This window comes from Heptranchias perlo, chromosome 1, assembly GCF_035084215.1.
Source record: "Heptranchias perlo isolate sHepPer1 chromosome 1, sHepPer1.hap1, whole genome shotgun sequence".
NCBI classification, from domain to species: domain Eukaryota; kingdom Metazoa; phylum Chordata; class Chondrichthyes; order Hexanchiformes; family Hexanchidae; genus Heptranchias; species Heptranchias perlo.
The window spans coordinates 7,353,125-7,372,873 of NC_090325.1; the positions used below are offsets into that span (position 1 = coordinate 7,353,125).

The window sequence follows — 19,749 nt, forward strand, 5'->3', positions numbered from 1 at the left end:
CCACCCCCCGGGTCACTCACCCCCTCCTCCCCCCGGGTCACTCACCCCCTCACCCCCTCCTCCCCCCCGGGTCACTCACCCCCTCACCCCCTCCTCCCCCCCGGGTCACTCACCCCCTCCTCCCCCCGGGTCACTCACCCCTCCACTCCGCCATACAGCACCTTCATTCTCCGCCAGCGCTGAGTCCCGTCATGTGACACCGGGGAGAGTAACAAAAAGCAGCCACGTGACAGCGTGGGTCACATGACAAGGAGGGGGCGGGACAAAGGGTCAGATGGGGAGGAATTTCTTCACTCAGAGGGTTGTGAATGATTTTTTGTAAGTGTTTGGGTCGCCCTTTTATAAGGGGGGAGGTGTGTTTTTTTAATTCTTTCACGGGATGTGGGCATCGCTGGCGAGGCCGGCATTTATTGCCCATCCCTAATTGCCCTTGAGAAGGGTTCATGTGCAGTAAACCAATAAACCCAAAATAAATATCAAATAATAATTTGGTTATGAATCTTTAGAATTCTCTACCCCAGAGGGCTGTGGATGCTCAGTCGTTGAGTATATTCAAGACTGAGAGCGATAGATTTTTGGACTCTAGGAGAATCAAGGGATGTGGGGATCGGGCAGGAAAGTGGATTTGAGGGCGAAGATCAGCCATGATCTGATTGAATGGCTCGAGGAGCCATGTGCCCAATTTCCTATTTCTTATGATCTTTCAGACAGGGAGAGAGACAGACGGCGAGTGAGGAGACGGGAGTGAGAGAGAGAGAGGGAGACGGGAGGGTGGGAGAGAGATACACAGCAAGAGAGGAGATGAGAGAGGAGAATGGAGAGACAGACAGACAGAACATAAGCACATATGGCCCCTCGAACCTGCTCTGCCGTTCAATAAGATCATGGCTGATCTTCTAACTCAACACCACTTTCCCACTCAATCCCCATATCTCATGATTCCCCTAGAGTCCAAAAATCTATCGATCTCAGCCTTGAATATACTCAAGGACTCAGCATCCATAGCCCTATGGGGTAGAGAATTCCAAATATTCACAGCCAACTGAGTGAAGAAATTTCTCCTCATCTCAGTCCTAAAATGGCTGACCCCTTATCCTGACAGGGGAGAGATATAGGGATAGGAGAGAAAGAAAGAGAGAGGAGGACAGGGGAAAGAGAGAGAGAGGAGGACGGGGGGAGAGACAGACAGACACAGGGATAGAGAGAGAGGAGGATAGGAGGCAGACTGGTGAGAGATAGGGGTCAGAAGAGGGAAAGACTGACACCAAGAGACAGAGAATGAGAGAGGTGGGCAGTGAGAGAAAGGAATATCGAGAGACGAGGGCAGGAGAGAAATGGGGACGGGTGAAAGAGAAAGATGGAGAAAGTGTATGAAAAAGGAGGGACAAGTATAGCAAAGACGTGGGGACAGGGGAGCGAGAGAGAATGAAAAAAATAATGACCATAACAATTAGATTTGATACAAAAACTAAAAAGGAGAAGGAACAATCCAACCTAAAGTTACTGGAACAAGCCAATTTCAATGAGAAAAAAAGGGGAACTAATGAAGATAAAACAAAGAACAGTTGGCAAACAAGACAATGCATGAACAATGGGAAATGTTCAAACAGGAGATGATTAATGTACACAATACAACAACAACATGCAGTTTTTAAAATGAATTATTCTTGGGATATGGCCGATGCTGGCATAGCCTCATTTACTGGGTGCTTAAACTAGGTATTAATCTCATGGTCCTCCTCTGAACCTTTTCCAAGGCCTCTCTATCTCCCACCATGTGAGGGAGTTAATGGGCTGGAATTACCTCAGTTCTATCTATTTACTTTTATTCATTCAGGGGATGTGGGCATCGCTGGCAAGGCCGGCATTTATTGCCTGTCCCGAGTTGCCCTTTAGAAGAGGCAGGGTTATCCCAGCCACCATGCAGCAAGTGGATGGGTCCTGGTCAAAATAGAACAATTGGACCGACTGTTGTCGTTTTCTCTCTCATCCTGTGAGGAAGTGACATGTCTCATATTAACAACTGCCCACAATCAAAATCATTCTTGGGACGTGGGTGTCGCTGGCAAGGCCAGCATCACTAATTGCCCCTTGAGAAGGTGGTGGTGAGCCGCCTTCCTGAACCGCTGCAGTCCGTGTGGTGAAGGTTCTCCCACAGTGCTGTTAGGGAGTGAGTTCCAGGATTTTGACCCAGTGACGATGAAGGAACGTCCAATATATGTCCAAGTCAGGATGGTGTGTGACTTTAAACGCTGATCTTGTGAAACTGAGAAGACTCTCACATTCTGTTGCTCAGCCAGTAAGAAGTTCAAGGCTTGTGACAAGGCCGATCTACTGCTCTGCATTAGACCAGAAAGGTAACCTATGTTTGGAGACCTATGTGGGTATGGTTCTTAATAAATACTTTGTGTCTGTCTTCACAAAAGAGGGTGATGATGCAGAGATTGTAGTTAAGGAGAAGGAGTGTGAAATATTGGATGGGATAAACATAGTGAGAGAGGAAGTATTAAGGGGTTTAGCACCTTTGAAATTAGATAAATCAGCAGGCCCGCATGAAATGTATCCCAAGCTGCTAAAAGGAGCAAGGGAGGAAATAGCGGAGGCTCTGACCATCATTTTCCAATCCTCCCTGGCTACAGGCGAGGTGCTGGAGGATTGGAGGACTGCTAATGTTGTTTAAAAAGGGAGAAAAAGATAGACCGAGTAATTATGGGCCAGTCAGTCTAACCTCGGTGGTGGGCAAATTATTGGAATGGATTCTGAGGGACAGCATAAATCGTCATTTAGAAAGGCATGGGTTAATCAAGGACAGTCAGCATGGATTTGTTAAGGGAAGGTCGTGTCTGACCAACTTGATTGAATTCTTTGAGCAGGTAACAAGGAGGGTCGATGAGGGCAACGCATTTGATATAGTGCACATGGAATTTAGCAAGGCTTTTGACAAGGTCCCATATGGCAGACTGGTCAAAAAAGTAAAAGCCCATGGGATCCAAGGGAAAGTGACTAGTTGGATCCAAAATTGGCTCAGTGGCAGGAAGCGAAGGGTAATGGTTGACAGGTGTTTTTGCGACTGGAAGGCTGTTTCCAGTGGGGTCCCGCAAGGCTCAGTACTACGTCCCTTGCTTTTTGCAGCACGTATTAATGATTTTGAATTGAATGCGGGAGGCTTGATCAAGAAGTTTGCACAAGTTTGCAGATGATACAAAAATTGGCCATGCAGTTGAGAGTGAGGAGGAAAGCTGTAGACTGCAGGAAGACATCAATGGACTGGTCAGATGGGCAGAAAAGTGGCAAATGGAATTCAATCCAGATAATTGTGAAGTAATGCATTTGGGGAGGGCAAATAAGGCAAGGGAGTACACAATAAATGGGAGGATACTGAGAGGTGTAGAGGAACAAAGGGACCTTGGAGTGGAGATCCCTGAAGGTAGCAGGACAGGTAGATAAGGTGGTTAAAAAGGCATACGCGATACTTTCCTTTATTATCTGAGGCATAGAATATAAGAACAGGGAGGTTATGCTAGAACTGTATAAAACATTGGTTAGGCCACAGCTTGAGTACTACGTACAGTTCTGATCACCACATTACTGGAAAGATGTGATTGCACTAGAGAGGGTACAGAGGAGATTTATGAGGATGTTGCCAGGGCTGGAGAATTTTAGCGATGTTAGAAGATTGGCTAGGATGGGGTTGTTTTCTTCGGAACAGAGGAGATTTAATTGAGGTGTATAAAATTATTACAGGCTAGACAGAGTGGACAGGAAGGACCTATTTCCCTAGGCGGAGGGTCAGTGACCAGGGGCATAGATTTAAAGTAATTGGTAGAAGGATTAGACGGGGGCGGAGGAGAAACTTTTTCACCCAGAGGGTGGTGGGCGTCTGGAACTCACTGCCTGAAAGGGTGGCAGAGACAGAAACCCTCAACTTATTTAAAAAGTACTTGGATATGCACTTGAAGTGCCGTAACCTACAGGGCTGGAAAGTGAGATTAAGCGAGATAGCTCTTTTTCGGCCGGCACGGACGTGATGGGCCAAATGGCCTCCTTCTGTGCTGTAACTTTCTATGATTCTATGAAGAACTCAGCCACGGTGTCAGCTGTGGCTCACTGGGTAGCACTCTCGCCTCTAGTCAGGCGGTCATGGGTTCAAGTCCAACTGAAGTGTTTGCAACCATCTTCAGCCAGAAATGCCGAGTGGATAATCCAACTCGGCCTCCTCCCGATATCCCCACCATCATAGAAGCCAGTCTTCAGCCAATTTGATTCACTCCACGTGATATCAAGAAACGGCTGAGTGCACTGGATACAGCAAAGGCTATGGGCCCCGACAACATCCCGGCTGTAATGTTGAAGACTTGTGCTCCAGAACTAGCCGCGCCTCTAGCCAAACTGTTCCAGTACAGCTACAACACCGGCATCTACCCAACAATGTGGAAAATTGCCATGGTATGTCCTGTCCACAAAAAGCAGGACAAATCCAATCCGGCCAATTACCGCCCCATCAGTCTACTCTCAATCATCAGCAAAGTGATGGAAGGTGTCGTCGACAGTGCTATCAAGCAGCACTTACTCACCAATAACCTGCTCACCGATGCTCAGTTTGGGTTCCGCCAGGACCACTCGGCTCCAGACCTCAGTACAGCTTTGGTCCAAACATGGACAAAAGAGCTGAATTCCAGAGGTGAGGTGAGAGTGACTGCCCTTGACATCAAGGCAGCATTTGACCGAGTGTGGCACCAAGGAGCCCTAGTAAAATTGAAGTCAATGGGAAGCAGGGGGAAAACTCTCCAGTGGCTGGAGTCATACCTAGCACAAAGGAAGATGGTAGTGGTTGTTGGAGGTCAATCATCTCAGCCCCAGGACATTACTGCAGGAGTTCCTCAGGGCGGTGTCCTAGGCTCAACCATCTTCAGCTGCTTCATCAATGACCTTCCCTCCATCATAAGGTCAGAAATGGGGATGTTCGCTGATGATTGCACAGTGTTCAGTTCCATTCGCAACCCCTCAAATAATGAAGCAGTCCGAGCCCGCATGCAGCAAGACCTGGACAACATCCAGGCTTGGGTTCACAAGTGGCAAGTAACATTCGCGCCAGACAAGTGCCAGGCAATGACCATCTCCAACTAGAGAGAGTCTAACCACCTCCCCTTGACATTCAACGGCATTACCATCGCCGAATCCCCACCATCAACATCCTGGGGGTCACCATTGACCAGAAACTTAACTGGACTAGCCATATAAATATTGTGGCTACAAGAGCAGGTCAGAGGCAGGGTATTCTGCGGCCAGTGACTCACCTCCTGACTCCCCAAAGCCTTTCCACCATCTACAAGGCACAAGTCAGGAGTGTGATGGAATACTCTCCACTTGTCTGGATGAGTGCAGCTCCAACAACACTCAAGAAGCTCGACACCATCCAGGACAAAGCAGCCCATTTGATTGGCATCCCATTCACTCCCTTCACCACTGGCGCACCATGGCTGCAGTGTGTACCATCCACAGGATGCACTGCAGCAACTTGCCAAGGCTTCTTCGACAGCACCTCCCAAACCCGTGACCTCTACCACCTAGAAGAACAAGGGCAGCAGGCACATGGGAACAACACCACCTGCACGTTCCCCTCCAAGTCACACACCATACTGACTTGGAAATATATCGCTGTTCCTTCATCGTCACTGGGTCAAAATCCTGGAACTCCCTACCTAACAGCACTGTGGGAGAACCTTCACCACATGGACTGCAGCGGTTCAAGAAAGCGGCTCACCACCATCTTCTCAAGGGCAATTAGGGATGGGCAATAAATGCCGGCCTCGCCAGTGACGCCCACATCCCATGAACGAATTTTTAAAAAAACTCCAGAGACTTGAGCACAAAATCTAGGCTGACACTCCCAGTGCAGTAACGAGGGAGTGCTGCAATGTCTGAGGTGCCGTCTTTCAGATGAAACGTTAAACCGAGACCCTCATCTGCCCTCTCAGGTGGATATAAAAGATCCCATGGTGCTATTTCGAAGAAGAGCAGTTGAGTTCTTCCCGGCGTCCTGGAGCCACTACGCATCATTCACTGGAACAGATTATCTGGTCATTATCACATTGTTGTTTGTGGGATCTTGCTGTGTGCAAATTGGCAGCCATGTTTCCTACACTTCAAAAAGTACTTCATTGGCTGTAAAGCGCTTTGGGAGGCCCTGAGGTTGTGAAAGACGCTGTATAAATGCAAGTCTTTCTTTTTCGGTATCAGCTTGTGTTGCAACTTTAAATCTCAAAAGAAAAAAAAATTGCGCTCCCCCCTACGGTGTAGCGCACTCCCCAGTGAGGGGCTGAACTACACAGAGTCAGAAACTGCCAGATTCGCACCTTCACCTCTGCTAAGAGAGTTGATGTGAAACAGGGTGCTGTTGGGAGTGCGGCTATTGGCACAACAGGAGCAGAGAAAAAAAAATCAGCCATTGACCTCCCCCCCTACCCCAAAAACCCATGCCTATGGGAAATTTACAACATGGATGTCAGGTGTGGGACAGCATTGGGCTCCTTTAAGACCTTGCCAACATTCTCAGTCTGTGTAATCTGGGTGCAAAATGAACACTTTGGTGAGGTACCTCATGCCTACAAGCAAATACCCCAGCGTGTCTGCACCTTTAGGAGAGGGGGCAATTGAAGGGGAAAGATGATGATCAAGAAATCTATTAGCATTTGATATGAACGAACACACATTTCAATGACAGTTTCAACAACAACACCAACAACTTGCATTTACCATTAACGTAGTAAAATGTCCCAAGGCGCTTCACAGGAGCGTTATCAAACAAAATTTGACACCGAGCCACCTAAGGAGTTATTAGGACAGGTGAACTTGGTCAAAGAGGTAGGTTTTAAGGAGCGTCTTAGCAGGGGAAGAGAGAGGTGGAGAGGTTTATGGAGGGAATTCCAGAGCATAGGGCCTAGGCTGCCAATGGTGGAGCGATGGAAATCGGGGACGTGCAGGAGGCAAGAATTGGAGGAGCGCAGAGATCGCGGAGGGTTGTAGGGCTGGAGGAGATTTACAGAGATAGGGAGGGGCGAGGCCATGGAGAGATTTGAAAACAAGGACGAGAATTTTAAAATCGAGGTGTTTCCAGACTGCGAGCCAATGTAGGTCAGCGAGCACAGGGGTGACGGAGAGGATATGTGGTCAGAAGCTCATCTCGGGGTCAAATAGGACGCCAAGGTTGCGAACGGTCTGGTTGAACCTCAGGAAGAGGGATGGAGGTGGTGGCCAGGGAATGGAGTTTGTGGCGGAGACTGAAGGCAATGGTTTCAGTCTTCCCAATATTTAATTGGAAATAATCGAGCCTAGAGGTAACAAAAGGCATGGATGAGGGTTTCAGCAGCAGATGAGCTGAGGCAGGGGCAGAGACGGGCGATATTTCCATTAAATAGAATTTCCTGATTCGCCCCAATTTATTATTGTTTGTGATCGTCCTTGTAAAATGGAGACTGGACTTTTAAGGTTCTGTTAACTCCACTGTTTGCAGCAATACATTTTTTTAAAAGGAAGTGATGACTTTGAGTTATATTCTACTGCAATCAAAAGCAAAAGAGGAAGAGGAAAAATTACATTAGATTAACATACATTTGGTAAGTAACCATTTAGAATCATACAGCACAGAAGGAGACCATTCAGCCCATCGTGCCTGTGCTGGCTCTTTGAAAGAGCTATCCAATTAGTCCCACTCCCCCTACTCTTTCCCCATAGTCCTGCAAATTTTTCCTTTCCAAGTATTTATCCAATTCCCTTTTGAAAGTTATTATTGAATCTGCTTCCACCGCCCTTTCAGGCAGCGCATTCCAGATAACAACAACTCGCTGCGTTAAAAGAAAATTCTCCTGGTCTCCCCTCTGATTTTTTTGCCAATCACCTTAAATCTGCATCCTCTGGTTACCGACCCTTCTGCCAGTGGAAACAGTTTCTCCTTATTTATTCTATCAAAACTTCATAATTTTGAACACCTCTATCAAATCTCCCCTTAACCTTCTCTGCTCTAAGGGGAACAATCCCAGCTTCTCCAGTCTCTCCACATAACTGAAGTCCCTCATCCCATCACAAGATAGGTATGGATGAGGAAATCTTTACGACCTATTTAGCTCGTAGAAAATTTACCTGGGAAAAGGAGGCCATTCGACCCATCGTGTCCGTGCCGGCCGAAAATGAGCCACCCAGCCTAATCCCACTTTCCATCACTTGGTCCGTAGTCTTGTAAGTCAATACAATCATAGAAAATTTATTTATCTATTACTCATCTATGCAGAAAGACTTTACAATCTCCTGCTTTCCATTGTGCACAGTGTCTGACTGTTTCTTGGATGAGGCAGATATAGAGAGAGTGCGGGGTTAGCTTTGAGTTCCTTTGGCAACGAGCTGGTGAGTGTCTCTATGTTCTTTTTATGACCTTTCGAGAGAGGAAGTTTGACTCCTGATTCTTTACCTGTTCAGGGGTTGGCTAGTAGAACTGCCAATTAGACTTACTATTGCCCTCCTCCCCTCCCCCTCCCCCACATTTGGGCTCTTGGAATTAGGTCCTGCGAGGCTCTATAGGATGAGACATTCCAATCCCTGGAGTGGGAATGTTTGGTGGGACTATTATTTTCAATGAACTTCCATTATCTGAGGCCACTTGAATAGACTTCCATCTGACCTCTGATCTGTATCTGATCGCAATCTAATGAAAACCATCTTTAATGCAATTTAATATAAATTTAAACCAAGCGCTCCCCCCTCTTCCATTCTGCGGTAAAATGGTTGAAGATCCCAAAATGTTTCTCTGAATTTCCCTCCCTTGTTACTACCTGAGTTGCAGTATACCATCCTGACTCACTCACCCTCCTCCCCCGTACCCTCCCTGAGTTGAATTGAAGACTGATTTCACCCTCGTCCCCCTCAAACTCTTTCTTTCCCCGGGGTTTCAAAACCTCGATACTCCTTACCTCCCACCACGTTTTTTGGATTTTCACGCTAAATGGTGTCATTGGTCGCTCCTGTAAAGTGAATTTCATGTCTCTTTTGATCCAGAGGATTAGCCTTGGCTCAGTGGGTAGCTCTCTCACTGCTGAGTCAGAAGATTGTGGGTTCAAGTCCCACTCCTGATACTTAGAATCCAGGCTGATGCTCCCAGAGCAGTACTGAGGGAGTGCTGCACTGTTGGTAAGTGCTGTCTTCCAGATGAGATGTTAAACTGAGGCCTTGTTTGCCCTCTCAGGTGGATATAAAAGATCCCATGGCACTATTTCAAAGAATACCGTCTCTTGTGGTCCACATTATCTCCCAGTTCTGATCATAAAATCTTACAAACAATTTTACAACACCAAGTTATAGTCCAGCAATTTTATTTTAAACTGGACTACAACTTGGTGTTGTAAAATTGTTTACAATTGTCAACCCCAGTCCATCACCGGCATCTCCACATCATAAAATCTTACAGCACAGAATGAGGCCATTTGGCCCATTGTGCTGGCCCTTTCAAAGAGCTATCCACTTAGTCTCACTCACCCTGCTCTTTCCCCACAGCCCTTGCAAATTTTTCCTTTTCAAGTATTTATCCAATTCCCTTTTTGAACATTCCTATTGAATCTGCTTCCCAGCAGTGCATGCCAGCTCGTACCTGAAGGGGTGATACTTGAAATCAGAGTTTCTGATCTCCCCACAGGTACTGGCTGTTTCTGTATACCGTGTGCCTGATACTCTTTGCTTCGCATTAGTGTGAGAGGGAGTACTGCTATTTTGAAACAGTAGGGCGGGATCTTCGCCATCATCATTAACCCGGGTAGAGGGCGGGGGATCCCCGCCCAGCGGGTCAGTTTAAAACCTATACAGCAGTGGGGGATCGGAGCCGGACTGGAGCGGATCCTCTGTGGGAGCTGAGGAGGGACTGAGTATAAACCACTGAGACCAGCAACAAGTGGTCTAACAGATCGAATGTGGGTGCTTTAACTGACCCGACGCTGCGGAAGTAGCGAGTTGCACGGAAGTTTGGAGGAGAAACTTAAGACAAAGTTTTTGTTTTGTTTTGAGAGGGGGAGAGAAGAGATTGCAACATGGACCGAGCCATTAAGGAGGGGCAGCTCCATGTTTTGCAACCTAAATTCGGCAAGGTAAGGATCGGATAGCCCCCAAAACATTGCATTTGATTATTTATTTTCCTGCTGAGTAGATTTCAGTCTCAAATGATTTATTTTTGTTAAGTGCAATAAATTGTATCCGGAGAAAGCAGACGGCTAGGGAGCGCTGTTTCATTTTAAAGCACATCCACTTTATGTTTTGTTGTGTGTTTATGTGGTTGTTTAATTTGCATTATATTTATTTGTAGATTTTATTTTTGATGCATTATTCCTAGATACCCCCCCGCCCCCTTCCTGCTCTTTCTTTCCCTCGCAATGTTTGAAGAAGCAGAATTTGAGTTGAATTTGTAACTGAGTCTTGCTTCTTCCATTTCGCTTGCTGGAGGGATTATCATAATTGCAGGAGCATACAGAACCGATTTGTAGAGGGATTTCTGTCTGCAATTTAAGTGTGAATTTTATTTTCGTGCAAGAGTTGTTAATCCACTGGGTTAAAACCAATTCCTAGTTTGGCAGGTCTGTTGCTCAGTTCTGGGTGGATTAAATAAGAGTTTTGTTGGGGTATGTGTTTATAAAGAAAAGTTTTTTTTAAAAAAGGGGGTATTGCTACTGTGTTGAAAGGGATTTAACTGTTTGGATGTAGTGTTTATGATTTTACCTCAGTTTTTCTCTCTCTCCTGCTCTGCGGCTCCTCACCCAACTGGTCATTCATCAGTCAGCCCAGGCATTGAGTGTCCTCCATGTGGGGAGGAGTGATATTCATTCTCGGGATGTGGGTGTCACTGGCAAGGCCAGCATTTATTGCCCCTCCCTTGTTCCCCCTGGGAAGGTGGTGGTGGTGGGGGTGGGCTGCCTTCTTGAACAGCTCAGAGGCTTGCTTGGCTACTTCAGAGGGCAGTTAAGGGTCAACCATGTTGGTGTGGGACTGGAGTCATGTATGGGCCCAGACCGGGAAAGCTGCTGTCCTTACCTTCTCTAAAGGACATCAGTGAACCAGTTGGGTTTTCACGACAATCTGACAGCTTTGTGGTTGCTTTTACTACTTTTTTTTATTTTCAAGGAAAAACTTACTTCATATTTTCCAGTGTGGGATTTGAACTTGTGTTCTCTGGTAGTCCAGAAGCATAACCACTAACTATACTGCTGTGCCCACTCTATATACCCACTTCATATATATACATTTTCTGTGAGGCCACCTAGATATTGATCAGGAGTGATTTCCTCTTTGGAAGCTTGGGAGTATTCTGGTCTGTTTGGCTTAATTTCCCACTGCCTTCACCAAGTAGGAGGTGATGTACTTTTTGTAGTGTCTTTCCTACTCCACATGGACTATTAAGCCTAGTCGTGTGTACTATATCAGTGTTTGGTGTGTGATTGTTACACCTGATGTTGGTGAGACTGAAGCAATTGCTTATGTTAATATTGCAAGAAACTAACTTTTTATATATAGTCAATGAGAAATTTCCAAGGTGAGAAAAATCCTCGGAATGTTTCTTTGATGCCCCTCCCTCCTGCCAGCTTATGAAGGAACAACTCCAGGACTCTGGTTCATGCTAGAACCTGGAGAATTCCATCCTGACCAGTTAGACCCCAAGGATGATCCTGCAGTTCCCATAAAACTGGACCCAAAGTGTTAAAGACAGAAGAAAGATTTGCATTTCTCTAGCACCTTTCATGACCTCCGCACTTTACAGCCGATGAAGTACTTTTTGAAGTGTTGTCACTGTTGTAATGTAGGAAACGCAGCAGCCAATTTGCGCACAGCAAGGTCCCACAAACAGTAATGTGATAATGACCAGATAATCTGTTTATGATGTTAGTTGAGGGATAAATATTGTCCAGGACACCAGGAAGAACTCCCCTGTTCTTCAAAGTAGTGCCATGGGATCTTTTACATCCACCTGAGAGGGTTTAACGTCTCATCCGAAGGACGGCCCCTCCAACTCCCTCAGTACTGCACTGGGAGTGTCCGCCTAGATTTTGTGCTCAAGTCTCTGGAGTGGGGCTTGAACCCACAACCTTCTGACTCTGAGGCGAGAGTGCTGCCTGCTGAGCCACGGCTGATACTACGTTCCATTGGTTTATCCATGTCTATCCTTGTAGCCTTCAGTCCCGTTCTGGCCCCAACATGCACTTCGACAGCACCTTTCACATCGAACATGTCCCAAAGTGCCTCACGGAGGAGAAATGGAATGTTGAATGTTGAGAGTTAGTAGAAATGACCAAAATCATAGTTGGGAAAAGTAGTTTTTGACATGGTGGGGGAGAGAACTAGCAAGATGGACGGGTTTTAAGGAGGCAGTTTCAGCGAGTAATGCCAAGATGGCTGAAAGATCTTCAGCCACCCCCTCCCTTTTTTTTTTAAGGGATCTAAAATCTAAGACACATTGACTGCTATTGATGGGAGTTTGTTCCACGTGCTCCAGTTAAGGAGAGGAGGGCAGAAAATTATTTCACTCTTTCTAGAAAATGCTGGAAGTGCCTAGCAGGTCGGTGAGTATTTATAGGAGAGGCACAGGTTAAGGTCTTGCATGGACCCTCTTCTCTTTCAGATTGTCCTGCGGGTTTTCAGCATTTTATTATGTTTTTATTCAAAGTTCCCCGATTTTCATCGCTCCACCATTGGCGGCCGTGCCTTCAGCTTCCTGGGCCCTAAACTTTGGAATTCACTCACTAAAACCTCTCTGCCTCTCTACCTCTCTCTCCTCCTTTTTAAGATGCTCCTTAGAACCTACCTCTTTGACCAAGCTTTTGGTCACCTCTCCTAACATCTCCTTGGGTGCCTCAGTTTCAATTTTGATAATCGCTCCTGTGAAGCGCTTTGGGACGTTTTTACTACGTTAAAGGTGCTCATTAAATGCAAGTTGTTGTTTCCAGCATTCACGGTTGATGCCTTAACCTCTTCCCATCTCTAATCTCCCCAGTGGTTTGTTTACTTTGTATTTTGCCCTGCTTGGATTTTTGGTGTTGGTTTTAAACGGTTAACTGTCTCTTTCTTCGCCTTGCCCTTGTTATACTGGTGTGCGGGGGTTTTGCAAGCAGGAGCTGTTGTCTGTATGTGCTTTATCCTGGGAGAGTGCTCATTCGCACAAACTGTCTTTCCGACTCCTGACTTAATCATGTGAAGACCAAGCTTCAATGTGAAGATTACCTAACAGAGCAGGGGGGTTAGCAAATCCACACTGTGGTGTCACTACATATGGTAATCTCGAATTTTAATTCACTTTTTTTTTTAAAAAAAAGCAAATCTGGAAATAAAAAGCTGTTCTCAGTAAAAGTGACCATGAAGCGGTCAGATTGTCGTAAAAACCCAACTGGTTCATTAATGCCCTTTTAGGGAAGGAAACCTGCCGTCCTTATCCGGTCTGGGCCTATATGTGTCTCAAGTTCCCGTACATAGAAACTTAGAAAATAGGAGCAGGAGTAGGCCATTCGGCCCTTCGAGCCTGCTCCGCCATTCAAAATGATCATGGCTGATCCTCTATCTCAATACTATATTCCCGCTCTCTCCCCATACCCCTTGATGCCTTTTGTGTCTAGAAATCTATCTAGCTCCTTCTTAAATATATTCAGTGACTTGGCCTCCACAGCCTTCTGTGGTAGAGAATTCCACAGGTTCACCACCCTCTGAGTGAAGAAATTTCTCCTCATCTCAGTCCTAAATGTCCTACCCCGTATCCTGAGACTGTGACCCCTCGTTCCGGACCCTCCAGCCAGGGGAAACATCCTGTCTGTCTAGGCCTGTCAGAATTTTATATGTTTCAATGAGATCCCCTCTCATTCTTCTAAACTCGAGTGAATACAGGCCGAGTCGACCCAATCTTTCCTCATATGACAGTCCTGCCATCCCAGGAATCAATCTGGTGAACCTTCGCTGCACTCCCTCTATGGCAAGTATATCCTTTCTTAAGTAAGGAGACCAAAACTGCACATAATACTCCAGGTGTGGTCTCACCAAGGCCCTGTAAAACTGCAGTAAGACATCCTTGCTCCTGTACTCGAATCCTCTTGCAATGAAGGCCAACCTACCATTTGCCTTCCTAACTGCTTGCTACACCTGCATATTTGCTTTCAGTGACTGATGTACAAGGACACCCAGGTCCCTTTTTGTACATCAACATTTCCCAATCTATCACCATTTAAATAATACTCTGCCTTTCTGTTTTTCCTTCCGAAGTGGATAACTTCACATTTGTCCACATTATACTGCATCTGCCATGTATTTGCCCACTCACTCAACTTGTCTAAATCGCCTTGAAGCCTCTTTGCATCCTCCTCACAACTCACGATCCCACCTAGTTTTGTGTCGTCAGCAAACTTGGAAATATTACATTTGGTTCCCTCATCCAAATCATTGATATATATTGTGAATAGCTGGGGCCCAAGCACCCCACTAGTCATTGCCTGCGGTACCCCACTAGTCATTGCCTGCCACCCCGAAAAAGACCCATTTATTCCTACAGTTTCCTGTCTGTTAACCAATTTTCAATCCATGCCAGTATATTACCCCCAATCCCATGTGCTTTAACTTTGCACACTAATCTCTTATGTGGGACTTTATCAAAGGCCTTCTGAAAATCCAAATAAACCACATCCACTGGTTCTCCCTTATCTATTCTACCAGTTACATCCTCAAAAAACTCCAGTAGGTTTGTCAAATGTGATTTCCCTTTCATAAATCCATGTTGACTTTGTCTAATCCTGTTGACATTTTCTAAGTGTTCTGTTATCACATCCTTTATAATAGACTATAGCATTTTCCCTACTACTGATGTTAGGCTAACCGATCTGTAGTTCCCTGTTTTCTCTCTCCCTCCTTTTTTAAATAGTGGGGTTACATTTGCCACCCTCCAATCTGCAGGAACTGTTCCATAATCAATACATTATGTGGTTGACTCTTAACTGCCCTCTGAAGTGGCCTAGCAAGCCACTCAGTTGTATCAAGCCACCATCTTCTCAGGGCATTTAGGGATGGGCAGTAAATGCCGGCCTTGCCGATGAAGCCCACATCCTGAGGATGAATAATAAGATATAGAAGGCTATTCTACTGATTTTTTGAGCTTGGCATCTTCTATTTAAAAATAGGGAAACCTAATTGAAGGACAAAAAGGGGGAACAGCAAGCAGAGGGCAAAAAAGTTAAATCAGGAAGTGATGTTTAGACGACAGACACCGTGCTTGGGTTTAGCAAACCTCCAGGAGGAAGAAAAGCTTGAGAGAGAGGTAAGGAGTTCCTCGGGGGGGGGGGGGGGGGGGAGGAGAAAAGTGTGACTGTGTTGTGATCGCTTTCATCACACCGAGGCTGCAGGGAGGCGGGGAACATGTGGGACAGGGAATTTGGAGCTTGGGAGGGAGAGAAAAGGAATGTTTGGAGCAGCATGACTAGTAGTAGTATCAAACTGCAGTTAGACAGCTGGCTCGCAATGAATGAAGGAAGGAAAGAAAGACTTGTGTTTTATATAGTGCCTTTCATGGTCTCAAAGTGCTTTAGTCAGTGAAGTACTCTTGACTATTGTAGGAAATGTGACAGTTAATTTGCGCACAGCAAGCTCCCACAAACAGCAGTGAGATAATGACCAGATAATCTGTTTTATTGATGGTTGAGGGAATAATATTGGCCAGGACACCACGGAGAGCTCCCCTGCTCTTCTTCGAAATAGTGGCATAGGTTCTTTTAGGTCCAACTGAGAGGGTAGACGGGGCCTCGGTTTAACATCTCATCCGAAAGATGGCTCTTCCGACAGTGCAGCACTCCCTCAGTGCTGCACTGGGAGTGTCAGGCTGGATTTTGTGCTCAAGTCTCTTGGAGGCAAGAGTGCTACCGACTGAGCCACAGCTAACTCGATTTAAAAAGGTCTATCGCGTCTGTCGTGACCTGGGAGTTTTCAAGAATCTGTGGGCCAGCTTGGCAGAGTCTTGCCTCTGGATCAAAAGATTGTGGGTGTGATTTTACAGAGCATGAGAGCATAGTTTAGGCATGACATTTCAATGCAGTACTGCTGTTTTTTTTTTGAATGAGATATGAAACTAGTTCCCATGGCGCAATTGGAAGAAGATCGGGGTAATCCTCCCAGTGTCCTGGCGAACGTTACTCGCTCGACCAACGTCACCAGAAACAGATTAACTGGCCATTCATCTCACTGTGGGACATCGCCCTCTCTCTATTAAAAAGCCATGATGTGGAGATGCCGGTGATGGACTGGGGTGGACAAATGTAAGGAGTCTTCCAACACCAGGTTATAGTCCAACAGTTTTACTCACCTGACGAAGGAGGAAAGCTCCGAAAGCTTGTGATTTCAAATAAAGCTGTTGGACTATAACCTGGTGTTGTACGACTCCTTACATATATTTAAAAAGGATACTAAAGTACTCTGAGGCGTCTTGGTGCTATATAAATTCAAGTTTTTTTTTAAAAAATGTTCGGTCAGGGTATCGCAGGATGTGGATGAAAGGCGGGTAAATGGAGTCGAGGCACAGATCAACCATGATCTAATTGAATGGTGGAATGGGATCAAGGGGCTGAATGGCCTCCTCCTGCTCCTATATTGCTGGAGCTTTTTAAAGAAGCAAAATGCTACTGTTTCTGCCTATGCTGTTCTGCGGAGTCAGGCTCTGTGTGTACGAGTGATTATGCTTTCATGACCAGTAACGGTTTTGCAAAGTGTTGCTGGAGATAATTCTTTTTTGTGGTGAGGGTTTTAACACTTCAGGATTGGCAGGGTGTTGCTGGCTCCTGCTCACTGTATTGAACACATTGTGTGAAGGTATCTTATAAGGATGGGTGAAACTAGAACTAGGGGGCATAATCTTAGAATCAGGGGCTGCTCTTTCAAAACTGAGATGAGGAGAAACTTCTTCACTCAGAGGGTAGTAGGTCTGTGGAATTTGCTGCCCCAGGAAGCTGTGGAAGCTACATCATTTAAATAAATTTAAAACAGAAATAGACAGTTTCCTAGAAGTAAAGGGAATTAGGGGTTATGGGGAGCGGGCAGGAAATTGGACATGAAGCTGAGTTCGGATCGGTCAATGCCCTGTGGGTGGCGGAGCGGGCCCAGGGGCTGAGTGGCCGGGTCCTGCTCCTACTTCTTGTGTTCTTTAGATTTGAGGTTAGGATCAGATCAGCCATGATCTTATTGAATGGAGGAGCAGGCTCGAGGGGCCGATTGGCCTACTCCTGCTCCTATTTCTTATGTTCTTATGTACCAGCCGTTCCAGTCAAAGACTGAGATGGCAATGCCGGCCTTAGCGGGACACGGCGTGGGGAATTGGTGGGTGGGTGGGTGGGGGGGGGGGGGGCGGGGTGCTGCCTGAGCTCAGAGTTGATCCTCGGGGTTCTGTTGGCCGTAGGTCAGTGGGTGTCGCTCTTGCCTCTGAGGTCAGAAGGTCGTGGATTCGCGCCTCACTCCAGAGACTTGAGCACATAATTTAGCCTGACTCTTCCGGTGCCAGTGCTGAGGGGATGCTGCACGTCGCAGTTGCCATCTTTTAGATGAGACGTTAAACTGAGGCCCCATCTGCTCTCTCAGGTGGATGTAAAAGAAGATCGGGGGAGTTCTCCCCGGTGTCCTGGCCAGTATTTATCCTTCTACCAATATCACTAAAACAGATTATCTGGTCATTATCTCTTGTGCACAAATTAACTGCCGTGTTTCCTACATTACAACAGTGACTACACTTCAAAGGTACGTCATTGGCTGTGAAATGCTCTGGGACGTCCTGAGGTCATGAAAGGCGCTATATAAATGCAATTCTTTCTTTCTCCGTTTAACATCTCATCCGCAAGACGGCATCTCTGACAGTGCAGCACTCCATCAGTTACTGCGCTGGAGTGTCGGCCTAGGTTATGCACTCAAGTCTCGAGTGGGGCTTGAGCCCATGGCCTTTTGGCACGGAGGAGAGAATGCTACCCACTGAGCCAAGCTGCCACTCTCGAGGTTGAGAACAATGGTTAATTGACATCGTGGCTCAGCACTGGTTGCGAAGTGTTGAAGGATCATTATCAGGTGTAATTTTTTTTTCCATTTCCTTCATAAATTAGCTGGATCTGCAAGTTTCAACGCTGTGGTTCTCGGCGGGCGGGGGGGGAGTGGGGGAACAGACTGCACTCCTGTTTTGATTTGATAAATGGAGTCTGTACTTTGCATTAATACAAGAAGGTAGTGACTGTGTAGTTAAACAAAATGAGATGGTTGCAAGATTCAATTCAAAAGATATGCACGAGCTTTGCAAGTGTGGTTTGGCAATTTCCTCGATTCTGGGATTAATGCATGTAATGGTCTTTTGGTGTCCTGTGCTCTGTATCGAGCGTTGTTCCATTGGTCGCCACTATGATTACTTCAGCTATGTTGGAGAGAGTAGACAAGCTGGGGTTGTTCTCCTTAGAGCAGAGAAGGTTAAGGGGGAGATTTAATAAAGGTGTTCAAAATCATGAATGGATTTGATAGAGTAAATAAGGAGAAACTGTTTCCACTGGGGGGAGGGTCAGTAACCAGAGGACACAGATTTAAGGTAACTGGCAAAAGAACCAGAGGAGGGATGAGGAGAATTTTTTTTTTTAACGCGGCGAGTTGTTATGATCTGGAATGCGCTGCCTGAAAGGGCGGTGGAAGCAGATTCAATAATAACTTTCAAAAGGGAATTGGATAAATACATGAAGAAAAATTGCAGGGCTATGGGGGAAAAAGCAGGGGGAGTGGGACTAATTGGGCGTGCTGATTTGAGGGAGGGAAGTTGGCCATGACGCCGTGAGAACTTCCTGATCTTCGAATAGTCCCGTGGGATCCAGATCCAGTTTCAGTATCTGTGGCTTTGCCAGGTTCTTCCCCCCAATGCTGATTTCCTTTCGGCAGTTGCTCCATTGCAGCTACCTATCCTCCATACTTCACGTGTTGGCAGGGCTCGGTGGGTAGCGCGCTCTCTCTCACCTGAGTCAGAAGGTTGTGGGTTCAACACCCCACACCAGAGACTTGAGCACATAATCTGACACAGGCCGACACTCCCAGTGCAGCGCCGAGGGAGTGCTGCACTGTCAGGGGGTGTCGTCTTTTGGGCGATGCGTTAAACCGAGGCCCCGTCTGCCCCCTCGGGTGGACGTAAAAATCCCATGGCACTATTTCAAAGAAGCGCAGGGGAGATCTCTCGGGTGTCCTGGCCAATATTTATCCCTCAACCAATATCACTGATGCAGATTATCTGGTCATTATCACATTGCTGTTTGTGGGCAAATTTTCTGTCGCGTTTCCTACATTGCAACAATGGCTACACTTCAAAAGCACTTCATTGGCTGTAAAGCGCTTTGGGGCGTCCTGAGGCTGTGTTTTATAAAAAAAAAATGCAAGCTCGTTCTTTTTCTTCTGCAGTGACCAGTTGTGCCAGTGCTGCATTGGTCATGGACGGTTTCACCAGACGCCTACGCTGTTTCCTTCGTCTGTTTAATTTTAATTATATGGTAACCACATCCCCTGTGGGGGTGGAACTGTGTTGCAGGCTGTTCTCTTTTGTTCTTTCCTTCCCCATTTTCTCCCCTCTTCCCCCGAAGGTGCTGACTCATGATGGGATACGGCTTCATACCTCATCCAAGGGATCCTTCTACATATGAACTTTCACACTGAGTGCTTTTCACGTCCTTTAGATGCCCCAAAGCACCAAGAGTCGAT

The 19,749-nt window shown here is 46.4% G+C and overlaps 2 protein-coding genes across 2 annotated transcripts in view; one reads left to right on the top strand and one right to left on the bottom strand.

The window, feature by feature from the left end:
- nagk (N-acetylglucosamine kinase) overlaps window positions 1–217 on the bottom strand; it is a 32,206-nt gene extending 31,989 nt beyond the window's left edge. Inside the window, exon 1 of the mRNA XM_067979765.1 lies at window positions 139–217. Within this exon, the coding sequence (XP_067835866.1) occupies window positions 139–167 (29 nt within the window). The 5' untranslated portion in view covers window positions 168–217. The remainder of the gene's footprint in view (window positions 1–138) is intronic.
- Window positions 218–9,852: 9,635 nt separating this feature from the next.
- Window positions 9,853–19,749, top strand: part of dok1b (docking protein 1b) — an 81,129-nt gene continuing 71,232 nt past the window's right edge. Inside the window, exon 1 of the mRNA XM_067979950.1 lies at window positions 9,853–10,127. Coding sequence (XP_067836051.1) covers window positions 10,071–10,127 — 57 coding nt within the window. The 5' untranslated portion in view covers window positions 9,853–10,070. The remainder of the gene's footprint in view (window positions 10,128–19,749) is intronic.